This window comes from Netta rufina, assembly GCF_964035555.1.
Source record: "Netta rufina genome assembly, chromosome: 22".
NCBI classification, from domain to species: Eukaryota; Metazoa; Chordata; class Aves; order Anseriformes; family Anatidae; genus Netta; species Netta rufina.
The window spans coordinates 4,987,179-5,002,807 of record NC_140146.1 but is presented as its reverse complement, the minus strand read 5'-3'; the positions used below and the strand labels follow the sequence as shown (position 1 = coordinate 5,002,807).

At 40.8% G+C, this 15,629-nt stretch overlaps 2 protein-coding genes across 10 annotated transcripts in view; both read left to right on the top strand.

Annotated features, from left to right (window-relative positions):
* UBE4B (ubiquitination factor E4B) overlaps nucleotides 1–6,343 on the top strand; it is a 39,662-nt gene extending 33,319 nt beyond the window's left edge. For all 3 annotated transcript variants that reach the window (XM_084300117.1, XM_084300116.1, XM_084300115.1), the window contains 5 exons: nucleotides 169–303; nucleotides 682–873; nucleotides 3,805–3,979; nucleotides 4,471–4,617; nucleotides 5,033–6,343. In XM_084300117.1, coding sequence (XP_084156243.1) covers nucleotides 169–303; nucleotides 682–873; nucleotides 3,805–3,979; nucleotides 4,471–4,617; nucleotides 5,033–5,094 — 711 coding nt within the window. In that variant the 3' untranslated portion in view covers nucleotides 5,095–6,343. The remainder of the gene's footprint in view (nucleotides 1–168; nucleotides 304–681; nucleotides 874–3,804; nucleotides 3,980–4,470; nucleotides 4,618–5,032) is intronic.
* A 4,400-nt stretch (nucleotides 6,344–10,743) lies between these two features.
* The window catches only part of KIF1B (kinesin family member 1B), a 94,702-nt gene continuing 89,816 nt past the window's right edge, over nucleotides 10,744–15,629 (top strand). For 6 of the 7 annotated variants that reach the window (XM_084300306.1, XM_084300309.1, XM_084300308.1 and 3 more), the window contains exon 1: nucleotides 10,744–10,967. The gene's annotated coding sequence lies outside the window, so the exon portion shown is untranslated. Of the gene's footprint in view, nucleotides 10,968–10,999; nucleotides 11,580–15,629 lie in introns of those variants that run through there. The other variant, XM_084300307.1, reaches the window with a different exon arrangement.

Sequence of the window (15,629 nt, the reverse complement as noted above, 5' to 3'; positions counted from 1 at the left end):
AGTGAGCTGCGTCTTCAGTTAAAAACGTATCATGGATTTGGATTGCAGTCTGTTCTTTCTCCTTCCTAGATCATGTTAGCTTTGTGGCTGTTCAGGTTTTTTGATTGGTAATATGGAAGGAAATTCGGTGGATGTAACCTTTTTAACCACTCAATATTTATTTTCTAGGATCAGCAGCAGGCTCGGCAGTCACAGCTTGCTCAGGATGAGCGTGTCTCTCGTTCATATCTCGCTCTGGCAACAGAAACTGTTGATATGTTCCATATCCTTACCAAGCAGGTTCAAAAGCCTTTTCTCAGACCTGTAAGTCCTGCTCGGTTCACTTAGTTTCTACCTTCTCTTAATATCTCTGCTATTGGATAACGTTCTGGAAATGTTTGGTGGCCCTTTGTCTCCCTTCACCTCACTTTTTTCCAACTGCATTGAAATCTAATTGCTCTCGAGGTTATTTGATGTTAAGAGCATTACTTGAGTCTCTGAGATGTTGTGATCCTTCTAGACAGAAGCTGTTTACGTTCCATTTTTTTATGGAAAGCATATATAAAGAGAAGATTGTTCCTGCAAGCTGACAAAATAATTGTATTGGTTAATAATTTCTGATCTTGTTGTATGCAAATCTAATGATAATCTGCTTTATCTCTGCCTTTGTGCTGTGATCTGTGTTTTACTTTGGTCTTGTAGGAACTTGGACCACGATTGGCTGCTATGTTGAACTTTAACTTGCAGCAACTGTGTGGCCCGAAGTGCCGTGACCTAAAAGTTGAAAACCCTGAGAAATACGGGTTTGAACCAAAGAAGCTGTTGGACCAACTGACTGATATTTATCTACAGCTAGATTGTGCTCGTTTTGCTAAAGCAATCGCTGATGATCAGGTGAGCTCAAAAAAGATGAAGGGGAAGAGTGAGTGTTGTGGACAAACAGGACTTCGGAAGATTCTCTTTAAGAGCTTCATTTTATTTGTATGCTGCCACCCAGTTTCCATCATGTGTGTTTGCAATTTTTCTTCCAGAAAATAATTTGTGTTCATATTCTCTCTGTTCTTTGTAGATGTATGTTTTCCAAGCATTTTGTCCCTTGGAGACACACAAACTTCACATACACAGGAAATTTCCCAAGCATTAGTTGTTTATTAGCTACTGCCTCCTTGTAATGTAGTGGAAGTACCTTGTCCTGATTTTGCTAGAGAGAAAAATGAAGTATGCAAGGGTTCTGACTCCCCCTTCTCCTTCCTCATCAAGAAAATGCAAAATAAGCAGAGCTGAGACCAAGAGCCTCTTTTAACAATCCAAAAATCATTCTCTAGACTGTTTCTAAATTGTATTCATTTTACTGAATGTCTGTGTAGTAAACTGACAAAACTGAGCATAAAAGGGACATTTAAGACACCTTTGTACTGCCAATGTGCTTTTCAATGGTAGTCTTTAGACCAGAATGTTAACAGGGTTTTAATTTTTGAGATAGATAAGTTATTAACTCACCTCTGTGTTCTTGTAAAGATGGTATGTTAGTTAAACTACTGAATTGCTTCTGTCCATGCCTATGTTTTATAACACATACTTTTCAAAATCCAGAGGGACAAACAGCATTATCCATGGCTACTTGAAATTCTAGTGGAAGCAGTTTTAAAATACGTAACGCTGTATTTGCATGTCTGGTGAAGCAGAGATAGCAGAGGTGACTCATAATCTTTTTTCTGTAATAATTTAATTTCTGGCAGTAACACTCCTGAGACAGACGGTGAGTGTGTGTGTGTAATGAGCATGCAGGGTATTTTTCATGCTGCTCGGTATATATGAGAGTGAGAACGTTGTCCATCATTCATTCATCAGTGCTAGCTACAGCAAAATGCACAGCAATGACGTAGGGATTAAAAAGAAAGAAGAGCTGGTGTGGGAACTGGAAAAAAGCTTAAATAACAAAGTGGCCCTTCATAAAAACTGGGGGGAGTGACCAGTATCTTGGAAACTGTCAATGACAGGAAAGAAGCAGTAAGAAAATGCCCAAATGGTTAACTGCTACTGGTATTTAAAAATAAAAAAGGTGCTTGATCATGGCAGCATCTCTCAAAAGCATTTTGATACATCCCCCATTTCAAATCCTAGCACGTATTAGCAGGAATTTGGAAACATTTACAAAGCCCTGGGCATGTTGCCATAGTTCTGCTCTCTGTGGACTAGTAAGGAGTTTGGGTGGGCACCGTGTGTCCTAAGTAACGATTGGTATTTCATGGAGTGCGGTAGTGTAGATGGGGGAATTGTGACTGTACTGAATATTTTCAATTTCCCAAAGGAAATAGAAACCTGTGAGACCTACTGTCTTACGCTTTGTAACTTAACTCAGCCTTGCACTGTGTAAATAATTTTTATTAAAAGAACATTGTCTAGACTACTAAAAGGCTGACACCAAAACACAGCATTGCCAAGTTAAAAGCAAACGGTGTCTTCAGAACATAAGCAGCTTCCAAAAATTCTTGACTAATGCTTTCTTTACAAGAAAGCAATGTTTGTGTCAGTTGAAGCTATAGGGTGTGCAGTCGAGCCCTGTATGTTGTGCCAGGTAGGTGGATGGTGTGAGCAGCAGGCTGCTGTCCTGCAGCATGCTGCATGCTGCCCCAGCTGGGAAGTGGGTATCAGGTTCTGCAAGAAGTTGCCTTACTAGTTTGGCAGATGGGTTGGTTTGGGTGTTAGGAGGAGGTTATCACCTCTTCCGGTATTGCATTGCACACCAACAAACTGCATGGTATCTGTTAGCTTGCAACTCATCGTTTTTGTTGTAAAGCACGTTTCAGTAGTCACTAATACCATGGATGGGCTGGACAGTCTTGTACTTCCAGCCATTGTTTCCAAAAGATTTTAAGTCATGGCTTGACTCACAATTTTTTGAAGTATGTGTGCAGAAATCAATGATAACGAGTGAGTCAGCTGTGCTTTTACCAGGATTTGTCATTTCGTTCCTACCACGTGGGAGAAGAACACCAACAGCATCAAGAGGCTTGGGTACACTGCTTCTACTTCATATGGCAGACTGCTCCAGTGTTGTTTTTTTTTGTTTTGTTTTGGAGAGGTTAATAAATCATACTCCAAACACTGGAGTTCCACAGAAAACTGCTTTTTCCTTTGAAGTAATCTGTCCAGCACATCATCTTGAGGGAACAGGAGTGGATTTGCTAGTTGAACTTTGATGGCAAAGTGATCATGACATAATCCCTGTAGTACTCCTTGATGTTAAATACTGGAAGCTGGTGCATCAGTCTTATTCTGTTATGGTATTCTCTCATAGCCAGGAGGAACTGGGATGTTAATGATCCTGAAGATCCACAAGAAGTGCTTAGAGGGTATTTTTGCTGGTGTAGACAGCAATTTCCTTGCTGCCTTCGTGTAGAGTGGTTGGAGATTTAGGGTTCAAAAAAACCTTTTATGCTATATTTTCTGCCAAGACCTGTGAGAAAAAAGAATACAGACAGGAGTGACAAGACAGATGTTTTATCTAAGGAACTGTTCTAATGATTATAGTCAGCCTATCTGAATGCTTCAAACATTTTGATTAGTTGGTATTGTCTTCTCTTTTTTTGTCCTGAATAGTTCTTCAGTAGCGATGACTCTTACAAAAGGATAATTATACCCCAAAGTTGACATTTTTGTGCTAGATAAAGTGTTATGTGCATACTTCTCCATCTGATGTAATGTTGAGGTTTCATTGATCCCTTCTTCTGAAGTTTTAAAAAAAGCATTAAGAGGTCTGTAGAATTTTTGATGGCATATTAGGATACTACAGCTCAGCAAAGTTTTATGCTTTGCTTGTAGAGGTCCTACAGCAAAGAGCTCTTTGAGGAGGTCATATCAAAGATGAGAAAGGCTGGAATCAAGTCAACCATAGCAATAGAAAAATTCAAACTGCTGGCAGAGAAAGTGGAGGAAATTGTTGCCAAGAATGCCCGTGCAGAAATTGATTACAGCGATGCTCCGGATGAATTCAGAGGCAAGTTGGTTTTTCTAAATGCTGAATTGTTAGGCCAAGAGGGATTTGTTTTGTTGTTTTGCTTCTAAATATGAATATATATATTAGTAGAAACTAGGTATTGTTTATGGAGCCTCTCATCCTTCTCCATTTCAATTAAATGACTAAGTAAATGAAAAGAGACAGAGGGTGTTTCTGTTTGTTTTTCCCTGAGATTGCACTGTCCAGTCCTAGCCTTGTCTTTATTACATGTACCTTAAAACAGTAAGGAAAAAAAATAGAAATATGGTGAAAATAACTAATGCTTAGCCTTTATACTGTTTTTCCCTTTCTGAATTGGGGCCGTATCTGTTGTTTATTTAAGCTTGCTGCTACTTTCATCTGTTTTCTGTACCTTCAGCAGCATTCCTGAGTGGGGACTCTGTTTCTCAGTTCTGTGCAGTAGTTTTGTGTGCAGGTTAAAGTTTTATTTATTGTTTCCAATTTGATGATTGTGATAATCGTGTCCTCAGATCCACTCATGGACACTCTGATGACTGATCCTGTGAGGTTGCCATCTGGAACTATTATGGACAGGTCAATCATCCTGAGGCATCTGCTGAACTCCTCCACCGATCCTTTCAATCGTCAGACACTGACAGAAAATATGCTGGAACCAGGTATCCTGGCTTTTAAATTACTCATGGTGCTGTTGATCTGGAGAAGCAATTTGTGTAGTTTCTGTTCCATATACTTTCAGAAGATAGTGTTGATGCCTCAGTACGACTACCAGTTGTTTAATCTCAATTTGCACAGAAAAGTTCATTTCTTATTCTCCCCTTCTCTGCAAATAAACAAACTACCCTTGTTTTTGTAACTACGGGGTAATGAGTATTGTTCTAATATGTAAATGAGTAATAAATTTACTGAAATCTGTGCAGAAAATATGTTGACAGAAGAAAATAATAGTAGATAATCCTGATCAGATTTCTAGAAAAGGAATTTCTATTAGTCACAAGCAGCTTTCTTACAGTAGCATTGCTAAATAACTTAACAGCCAATTTAATTATTTTTTTTTCTTCTTTATATTACTAGTGCCAGAACTTAAAGAGCAAATTCAAGCCTGGATGAGAGACAAGCAGAATGCTGACCATTAAAAGTTCCCTTGCAGTGCACGCCAACACCAATGGGAAGATCAGGGCGTGGGCTGTTCTGCTAATAGTGGGGCAGATACACTTTGAAAGTTATTGATGGGATTAGCACGCCCACTGGCACTGACTTGCAGTAGTGACCAGAAGCATGTGGACGAGAAGAAAAGCAGCTTAATTCTTGTACATATATTTAAGTGATAACGATGGTCAATAACATGGAGGACAAATTAGGAAGTTGCTTATGTTACAAAACTGTCCTTCAGTATGTCACGTTTTGGAGTTTTTACAGCTGAATTATTTTAGCAAAGATGAATGGATCAGGGCAGCATCCCTTCAACCTTATTTTTTACAGCCGGATATCCGTTAATTTGATTGTGGTTAGAAACTTGGACATTTTGCTGCTACAGTAACTTTTTCCTCTTTCCCTCCCTTTTTCCTCATCCACCCATCAAACCTGCACTGCTGTCTTTTTTTTGTAATGCAAAAAAAAAAATCCCTGTGAAGAAACAAAATCATTCCCCTGCCCGCAAAAGAACATATTCTGTGCGATAACTGTGCCTGCAACAAAGTGTTAATCTTGGGATCGTATTTTTATATTATACATATTCGCATATTTGTTTTTTAATTGGTGTTAGAAGAGACGAGGATTTCAAAAAGGCAAAGGTTTGACGCGTGCATTTTACGTTCCGTTATTTGAGATGTCCCTCTGTGTTGATCTAGATGCTCTGGTATTTCTGAGAAGCCTTGAGACAGAAATACATTACAACAGCTGCCAAGAATTAGATGCTTGGGAATACCAGGATTTCAGTGACTTTTTAAAATAATAAAATCCATTCTTTTAACGCTGCAAATATAATATATGCTAAATGACAGTTCTGAGCCATTAGAGCTAGTCCACAGAGATCCTTTTATTCTTGGAGGCTGCAGTTTGGGGCAGGGGTCATTTTTTATGTTGCTTACCAATTTGTATCCATGGCTTGGCCTTACCAAAGCAAAAAGGGTGCAGCAAATGTAGAATTACTTTTTTTTTTTCTTTTTTTTTTTTTAAGAAAAGAAAATATCCACAAACATTTTTGTATTACTGCCCCCTGCTTATGATACTTGAATTTCCTTTTTAAAAAGGATTTGAAACCACAGTGTTTTAAAAATTAAGTCTGTAAAAAAAAGGTTGTTTTTCTTTTATGTTTTTCGCTGTGTCCTCTGTTCAGTTCCTGACTCTTGAACTACAATAAATGATGATACACACTCACACAAAGTGTTTCCTTTGTCTGTCTTTCCTTTCAGTCAGTGAAAGCAGAAAAAATACAAATGATTGGGTGGCTTTTTTCACTTCTGCTGATAGTAATTTAGGATCTGGGGATAATAAACCATTTCATGTGAAACTTCCATGAGCACAGTTATTACCAGTACTTCCAACTAAAGCATTTTTCCAAGTGGATGAACCCTGTTCCTATTCATAGCTAACTGACAGCTGGTGACAAGGCTTCAGGGGGAAGTTTTAGTTAGGCTGTATGTAATCCAGTGCTGGCCTTTGCAACGGGTATGTAATTCTAAGTTAATTTTGATTTTTTTTTTATATTTACTCAAGGGTGGAGGGGAGCATTCCAAAGTTTGTGTCTCCGTCGACTATTGGAACAGACATGTTTGTTCTATGACTGTTTTAGTTCCTTAATCCACACCCCTTCCACAAATTCAAATCTTCTTCCCCCTCCAAAAGTCATGGAACAAAGAAAGTTATGCTTTTATCTTCAAAGAGTCATTCAGCATCCAAATCTATCCTGGTTTCTGAACGTTTTATAAGGGCATGCAGTGAGTTACACCTTTCAAGAGGTTTTGTTTTCCATAAAGGTCATGATTTTTGCATAAAGAAAAACTTCAGTGTTCTGCTATCACCTAATTTTTGAGGCTTGTAGCATGAAATCTCTAGAAACAGCTCAGAATTTACACCCTACTTATATAAAGGACAACTGTTCAGCTGTTTTTAATGGAGGATGACTAAACTGCAATGGTTTCACATTATGGTTTGTTTTTTCTGTGGTGGTTTATGTTGTCAGTTTTAGTTTTCTTGACAGATTACAAACATATCAGAAAGATGGAAGAAATACTTTCTCATTTTTTTCAGCAATTTAAAAGTTAGACAGACTGCCACCTCTTCTGAATAATTGTGGCAACCATGAGCAGTCCAGTCCTATAAAGTGAGAAGATCACAAGCAGGGAAAAAAAAAAGGGTATCCAGTACAGGGTTTGAGGTTTGCTATTCTCTATTTTGCATCTGAAGTGCTATAACTAGTATTAAAGATAGCCATGAATTTAAATGTTCTATTAAAAAAAAAAAAAAAGTATGAATCTAGCTCTTTAATATAATGAAAAGCTTTATATTTAGTGTGTATTGTATGCTCTATTGTATCAGTTGAAAGGCTTGTTTGAACAAATTCAGGATGTTTTCCTTAACCTTTTAGGACAGAAAAGAATTAAAAAAAAAAAAAAACAAAAAAAAAAAAACCACACACATATGGCATAGGATGGAACAACTGAGACCATGTCTTTCAGACTATGGATTTATAGTTATTCTGCTGTGATACCAGATTTTGACCTGAGGACTATAAACAGTAAAGTGCATTACTGAACTCCTATTGACTAGTTTTGGGATCCATTTTTATCATTGATACATTTTTATTTTTTTTTATCAGTGCAGATATTACTGAAGGATAACATTAACTAGCAAAAAAACTTATTTGGAAAACTCAAATACTTCAAATTTGTGAATTTAGCTAAAAACTATTCCAAATTCAGCTTTCATAGGCAAAATAATTAAATGTATTTTAATAAGAGAAATGGAAATTACCTTTGCTGCCCTCTGGGCACAAAAGTGGATCAAAAGCCTGACATTCAGAGGGTAGTGGACATTTTAGTACTTGAAGAGAAAGTCTCTGAAGATAGTATTGAATTAAGAATAAATCTCCCAGAAAAGCTTATCAACTGCTTGACAATTCTTTTTTTAATTCATTTAATGCAACCTGCAGATTCTTGCATTTTTTCGCCTTGCATACTAACGTGTCTTTTACTTTCTTCAATCAAACTGCCACCTTATTACAATAAGGTAAGGAGACCTAATATTGTAAATGGTGGAAATGTCAGTGATCAGTTGATATTTACACGTATCTGCAGAATTTGGGTAACTTTGATCTGTGAATTGTTCATCACAGTAAGGGCTAACTTAATACACCTTGCAAAGGTGATTTTTTTTGGAGAATTTAACATTACAAGATCGTATGGCTTGTCTTTGCTTGCCCTGTAGTTATGTGACCAGAGAAATTACTGGGGCGAGTTCTGATGCTGATAGCAATACAATTCAGTGCAATTGATTCTATTGTATCACAATTCACACTTATGTAATAGCCAAATTTACATCTGAGTCAACTGTTTGCTGCTGGCAGCAAGGACAGACTAATGTTCTTAATGGCAGGATGACAGTGCTGCCCTAGCCAGCAACAGATAGACTCTAACAATCCCCAAGAGCATTGCACTACCATGTAGTCGCTTTCCTTTTCCTTTACTACTTAGCTCAAGCCTATCTATCGTCTGCCCTGTGCTTTAACAGACTTCCCAGCTTTAGGTAATGTAAGTGATCCAAGTAACCAAGTGCATATAAGAAGTTCTTCATAGCATTGCTTGCTTTCATTTTTCATTTATAACAGTTTAAAAGCACTTCTGTGCAGGGGACCGTTGTTACATGCATATTTTCTTGACAGCAAATGTTAAAGCTGGTTTAAAATGCACTTGCTAGTGGGGAATTGGATCAGTCTCCTCTGTTTTGCAGGATGTTGGTCACATGCACAGTAAGGGAAAGGACACTAATGTTTTTCCTTTTAAACAGGATTAGTTGGTGGAATTCTACTGCAGTGTTTTAAGTACTTTTTTTTTTTTTGGACAAGTTTAATGCTATGTTATACTCAGAGACCTGGCTTTTGAAAATGATATTGAGAAACCTAGCCAAAGCAAGGGCTGATCTAATTGAACTGAGATAATTAAAAAGGTGTGGCACAGCCAGGTAGATGAGGGCTGCCTTCATATTCAACCGGCTTTCAACTAAATAACCTGGTATTTAAAGAGCAATTTTCCTGTCTCTCTTTGCAGGGAGCTACCTCCCAGGTCTTATAGAGCATGTGTCATATGCCCTTTACAGTTTTGTTTCTTGACACGTAACTAGACTTTTTCTGAATGTTCTTGGCAGATTTTTCATGACAGTAAGCAATCAACCGAAGAGCTAATGTAATGGGATTATTCCAAATGAGTACTTCCACAACTTAGAGTCAAGAGAGTGATGCAGGAAATAGTATTCCTCAGAAATATTACAAATTGCTAATGTAGAATGAATCACTGTGGAGGAAAACTGCACCCAAACGCTGTTTTAATGCTTTGTAGGGGTTTTCACAATTGTTGTAGTTTTTTTTTTATTTTCAGAGAAATCACTGACCTAATTCTGCACAGCCCTAGACAGAAGTTAGTGGAGTTAAACTGCACTAAGGACAGTACTAAATATGATGTCCCACCAACACGAAGTCCTTTGAAGTTCAAGCAATGGTATTTTTTAGGACATATTTAAACCACCTCTTTGCTGTTTCTGCAGCAATATCTCCCTCCTGGGTACTGTGCAGTGATGTATTTGCTTTTGTGTTCACGGGCATAACTGTAGGGGATAAGCACACAAGTTCACAAACAAGGCTGGCAAGAGGGAAAATTCCCCTCTCACCACCCAAAAAGTAGCAACTTGTTCTTCCACAGTCCTGTAACCCATGGGGAATGGTGATTAATATAATTAAGAGCCAGGAGCTTGTTAAAAAATGAATAAACTTTGTTCTGAAGACAGATGTCTCAGGCATCAAATGTTTTCAAGTTTAAATCTGACTTGTATGAAATCTGACTTGTATGTAGTGGTTTGTGTGGAAAGTAAGATACTTCATGTAAAATTATTATTTTGAGAATTGTAAATGGTATTCAGAAATGTAAGGCTGTTTATAGCACTGGAACTGACCAAACAATTTGTGCAAAGGAGGAACTCCACTGAATTTATTGCCACAGAAATCACTTTATTATTTCAGAAGATTCACAGAATTATTTAGGTGAGCTTATCCAACGCCATTTAACCACAGATATTTAAAATATAATCAAGAAAAAAAGAATTGAGGCAGATCGCAGCAGGAACACGGGGGTCGCCAAGGCCTGTGAGGGCCGCGTTCCCCCCTCGCAACCGTCGCGCAGCCGAGGCCGACGCACGAACACAGCGGGGCAGTGCCCCCGCGTCCTGGCGCCGCTTCCTATAGGCTAACGGAGGGCCGACGCGGATTCCGCCCCGAGCTCTGATTGGCTGTTCCGGCGGAGGAGCCGAATCGCCTTGTCCTCGGGGTTCGGCGGAGGGATTGAGTCAGGAAGAAGGGAGGGGCCCTCCAGGGAAGGCGTTCCCTCACGCCCCTTCGATTGGCTCTCGGCCGTGTCAATCTTATGATTGGCACTGCGGGGGGGCGGGCGGGGGCCGGCTCTGCGCGCGGCGATTGGCGAGCGGGAGGGAGGCGGGAGCCTCGGCGCGCGGCGATTGGCGGGCAGGACTCTCCTCCCTCCCCCGCGGAGGCGGGGCCGGGCGCAGAGCGCCGCGCTCCTGTCAGTGTGGGAGCGGCGCCGTGGGGTGCGCATCGCTGCGCTCCCTTCTCCGGCCGCGGCCTTTTTCTCTCTTCCTTCCCCCGTTCCTTTCGCTTCCCTTTCGGCCTCAGCAGCGAAGCGTGATGGGGGCGGCCGCCTTTTGCCCTCCCTTCGCCGGCCCCGCCGCCTTCCCCAGCCGCTGACAGGGCCGGCGGCCCCCCGCGGCCTTCGGACGCCCCCAGGTGAGGCGCTGAGGGAGCGCGGCCCGGCGGGGGGGGGGGCGGTTGAGGGGCGGCTCGGTGCCGAAACGCGGGGGGAGCCGGGGCTGGGCCGGGAGCTCCCGGGGCTGGGCTGTGGGGCCCCGGCCCCTCCTCGCCCGCGGCCGTCCCTTCCCTTCGCCTCTCCCCCTGGCGGCGCGGTCCCTTCCCAGTCTGGTCCCCGCCTGCATCCCGGCCGCGGGGGCCGCCGCCTTCCTCTTCATCATCATCCTCCTCCCCTTCCTCCTTCTCATCCTCCCCGGGCCGCCGAGCGCCCCCTCGGCCAGCCCCAGCCGCCCGCTGCGAGGAGGAGCCGAGAGCTTGGCTGTTTTCAGGGTGTCCGCTTGGGTTCTGGGCACCTCGAGGTAGTGCATTCCGGCCCTGGCTCCCGCACAGCACAAGCAGAGGCAGCCATGTTGGGATGACGAGCTGACAATCCGCCCTGAGCTGAGGCAGGGCGGCGGGCCTGGGAGGTTGGGGTCGCGGGCAGAATACGGGCACCAAGCTGAGGCCAGCAAGCAAGAATTCACCGCACGCAGATACCGGATTCAGAGCTGTGCTCTGAGATATAGGATCAAACACCACAAGACGTTCACGGTATTTTTCAAAAATATCTTTCCCTTCATTTCTAGCTCTTTCTCAACTCAGTTCTCTTCGTTATTGTGCAGTGATGTGTTGGTGAAGAGCCATCTGTTTATAGCATTTGATTTGTCAGTGCGTGGCCAAATTCTGCGCGGCTGTTTTATCTGGCATCATCACTTTATCCCAAAGCACTAAGATAGCAATTCGTAGTGTATGAGTTCAGCTGATATATCAGGCTGTCAGCACTACCTGATCCTTGGTGGGGGACCTAAATTTGGATTCCCTGCAGTCCCCTTGTTCATAAAGCCCTGCTGCTCTGAACAGCTGTTTTGTTAACTTTCCACATACCAATCGCTGTGCTTCTTCCCCTCCTTTCTCTAGAGCTAGTTTAGCGATTAAGTGATAAGCGTATAAAGCATTTTTTTTGGTTTAAAACTTAGCACGTTCTCTGGTAGGCATACCGTATTGATTGTTTCCTATACAAATATGACACAATGGCTGGTCGTGTTGAATAAAAACGATGCTTCTTTGTTTGTGACGTGTGTTTCTTTATTCGAATGTACAGATCTAGATTCTGACCATTGTAACAAGCCAAAAGTAGTTACAAAAACAACCTTACCTGAAGACACAAATAGCAATCTGATTCTTTGAATTCCTATTTTGTTAGTAACCATCTCAGGAAAGAACAATATGCTCTGTAGCTTGCTGTAAATTGATTTGTCAGAACTTTCAAATACATCCAAGGATTCAAGTCTTAATGAACAGCTTATTTGTTTATACGTACCAAATCTCTTGAGACTGACTGGTGATTGACCAACATCATTGAGTTTGGCAGCTTGAATAGGAGAACAGGGTATTTAGATGACTTGTTTAGTGATATATTTTAGTAATAAAATCTCAGTACGTGGCTTATTGGGTAGATTTTGGAAATTTTTAAGTAATGGCTTAAAGTAAGTGGAAAATGAATACGTAGGGTTTGCTTTTGTGCTGGTAGAACTCAGTAAATTCTCAGACGCTGCCTACTGCCCATTTTACAGACAGTGGTGTATCATGTCAAGAAATCAAATATGCATTTCACTTCCTTATTAAGTTCTCAATTGGATTCATACAGAAAAAGCATTTAAAGATATACAGCAAGTAGATTCTTTTCCAGACGTTAGGAGAATGATTCATTCCAGAATGAACATCAGCCTTCTAAGCCTGTAATGAACATATAACAGACAGCTTCATGTTCTTCAGATTGGTCTCCTAAATCTGTACCACAGGCTGCATTATACTTTTAGGCTTACTTTGTTGCAATTTGCATCTCCTGTTACCACTCTTAGATGGTGTTTGGTAGTATTAAGTGATACTGCAAGGAAATGTGAACCATGAAAAACCAGCTGTGGTTTATTTCTAACTTCTGTGATGCTGCTCAACTTGATCTTGCTTTGCCTTATGGTATCATTCTATATGATGAAGGCAGTAATGCCTTTATAAAATATTATGACCAGTTAGACTTTAAAAAACAAACAAAACAATTTAGACGGTTTGGGGTTAATTTTCTTATTAATTAAAACTGAATCTTGCATAGTGACGTGGTGTTTTGAACATCAAAAATCTGTGGGCAACAGCAAGTAGGCATTTTGCTTACTACAGCTATGAAAAGTGGAGTTGAGAATGAGACAAAATTAAATGCGGTGTAGTTTTTAAATGAGCACAAAAGATAGGGTTGGAAAAAGTCAGTAACTTCAAAAGTCTACCAGTGATTTTTTTTTGCTAATGTAGTTGGTTCTGCGACCTGTTCTGTAAGTGTTTCTTCACAGCTCAGTTTCGAACAAGGCTATCATTTAGCTGGCGCATGTGGAACCTCTGGTGGTGTACTTTTCATGTTTTCTTGCTGTGAATCTGGTGTTTACTGGTGAAATTAGTTTCCCCTAATTTCAGCGTGTGGTTTGCTTGTTGGAGAGTAATGATTTCTGTTGATTGAAATGAAAACACAGGTTGCTCAAGGCACTTTCAGAGGACATTTCATTCGCACAATCACCGTGTTGTTCTTCAGCTGCTGTTTGAGAAGAGCAGGGATAGCATTTTGTGAAAGTACTTTTATTTGTGAGGGTTTTCCTTGTCGGTGGCCATAAGCTGATTTGGCTCCTTTCCTGAGGTCTTTCAACAAACGCTAATGAATCCTGTTTTGATATCACCCCCAACTGTTTTCTGTTATTGGTTTTGGTAGTTTAAAGGATTAAAAAAGAATAGAGTAGAAGTGAGAAGCTCTTGATTCAGTACCGTGCAGATTTCTGTTTTATTAAAGCTCTGTTTCAGTGTTAGGTATTTTTGTATATGTACTGGAGGAGGAGGAAGAGAGATCTGAGCCCAGTATCATGTGAGATAAAGGATTTGAGCAGAGAAGCTCCAAATAAGTGAAATGTTTCCCATGCAGCAGGATGAGTTTCTAGAACTGTTGTTCCATGCTAACGCTGGGATGCTTTTGAATGCATCAATACCAGGAGAATAAGTGCCTAGCAGTGCATGGCATTGTGTTACGGGCAGCTTTGTTTTCTTCTCCATAAGTCTATGTTCTACTCTGTGTGCAGATAATCCAATTTTACTTATTTTCACAGTAAAAGATAAATCTTTATCTTCTCCTTTAATTGCCGTTTAAACGTCAAAGTTTGCCTGAAGTGAGGATTCTGCTCTGTGCTTGGGTCATTGAGAGGAGCTTGGTGGTGGTGTGATGCTGCCTCCTGTAGAGGATTCAGGCGTCCAGTTCTTGTTGGTGAGAAGTGATTGAGTTCTGCAGGACTGCACTCTGTGTGATATAGATTATAAAACAGCATTGAAGCAAAAGATAGTATATTACTGAGAGACAAACTTTCTTATGTAACCTATTTACAACCTTAGTTGTCTTACTTTCTGGTCAGTTAAACCAGTTGGAGTGCCCTGAAGGGCATCAGACTCCTCCAACGGACACAGCTCCTCTAAGTGCCCGCCTTCCACTCCGCTGCAGTCAAGTGTGTCTCATGGACCAGGCATGCATCGGGAGTGCTTTCTGGTGCACTTAGTTGTAAAATGGTTTCTGTTTAAAAAGTAGCTGCCAGCAGCACTTTGGCATTTCTGGGGGCAGGAAGAACGTTGGCCTGGTTTAGAGGTATTCAAAATTTTTTAAAAGTAGATGATTCTTTCAATCTGTCATCTGTTTTCCATCTTCTTGTATTTATTCGTTGGTTAGCTGTAGATATTAATGTAGTACTCAGAGGTATTTCTGTGAGTACATCAGAAAAAAAATCTTTATATGTGAGACTTCGATGTGAAGGGAATGTGAGCTCCTTAAGTTTCATAAATCATATGACAAGACTACATTGTATTGTTTTTAAATCTCTTCATGAATGCCTTTACCTTCATTTATTGGTCCTTGTAGCAAGGTGTCAAAATTATGGTTTCACCTTAAATAAGGGTAGATAGAGAAAAGGCAGCTGAGAACCACCAAGCCGGTGTTAGGCGGGGTTTCCAAAGTCTACATCCTGAGAAATCTGTGAAATTGGTTGCGAGTTCGTGTTTTGTTGTCCCTTCCTGTGATGTGCCACACCCTTGGAAAACTCCACGTAACCATCATTTTCTGCAGTCTGGCCAAGTAAACCCCTAAGCTATGAACTCGATAATAACAGAGACTTTGCTCTTGATAGAACTCTTTAGAAGCAGAATGCCGACTTGGCCACGTTCAGTAGCATTCCTGTTCCGTAGCAGCAATATTCGGGGTCAGTTGAATAATGCTGCTGGCTGTATCCAGATTAGTCTGTCACTTAGCTTTCCTGGGAGGGCACAGACACTTATGCAAGGGTTGTATTAGGAAGGGAGAGCAAAACTTCTCCTGAGTGGAAGGTTATAATGAAGGTACAGATTTGACACGCTTTGTTATACAAAACCTCTGTAAAACAACCACAGAATCTCCTTGAAGCTTTGCAAACAATGCTAATTCATTCCCATTACCTCTCTGCTCTAGTCTGTGTTCAGGTTTTTAGTGAAACTTCTTGAGCTATCATTAGTACAGAATTCTAATGGTTCAAGTTGATTATTAAAGCCATT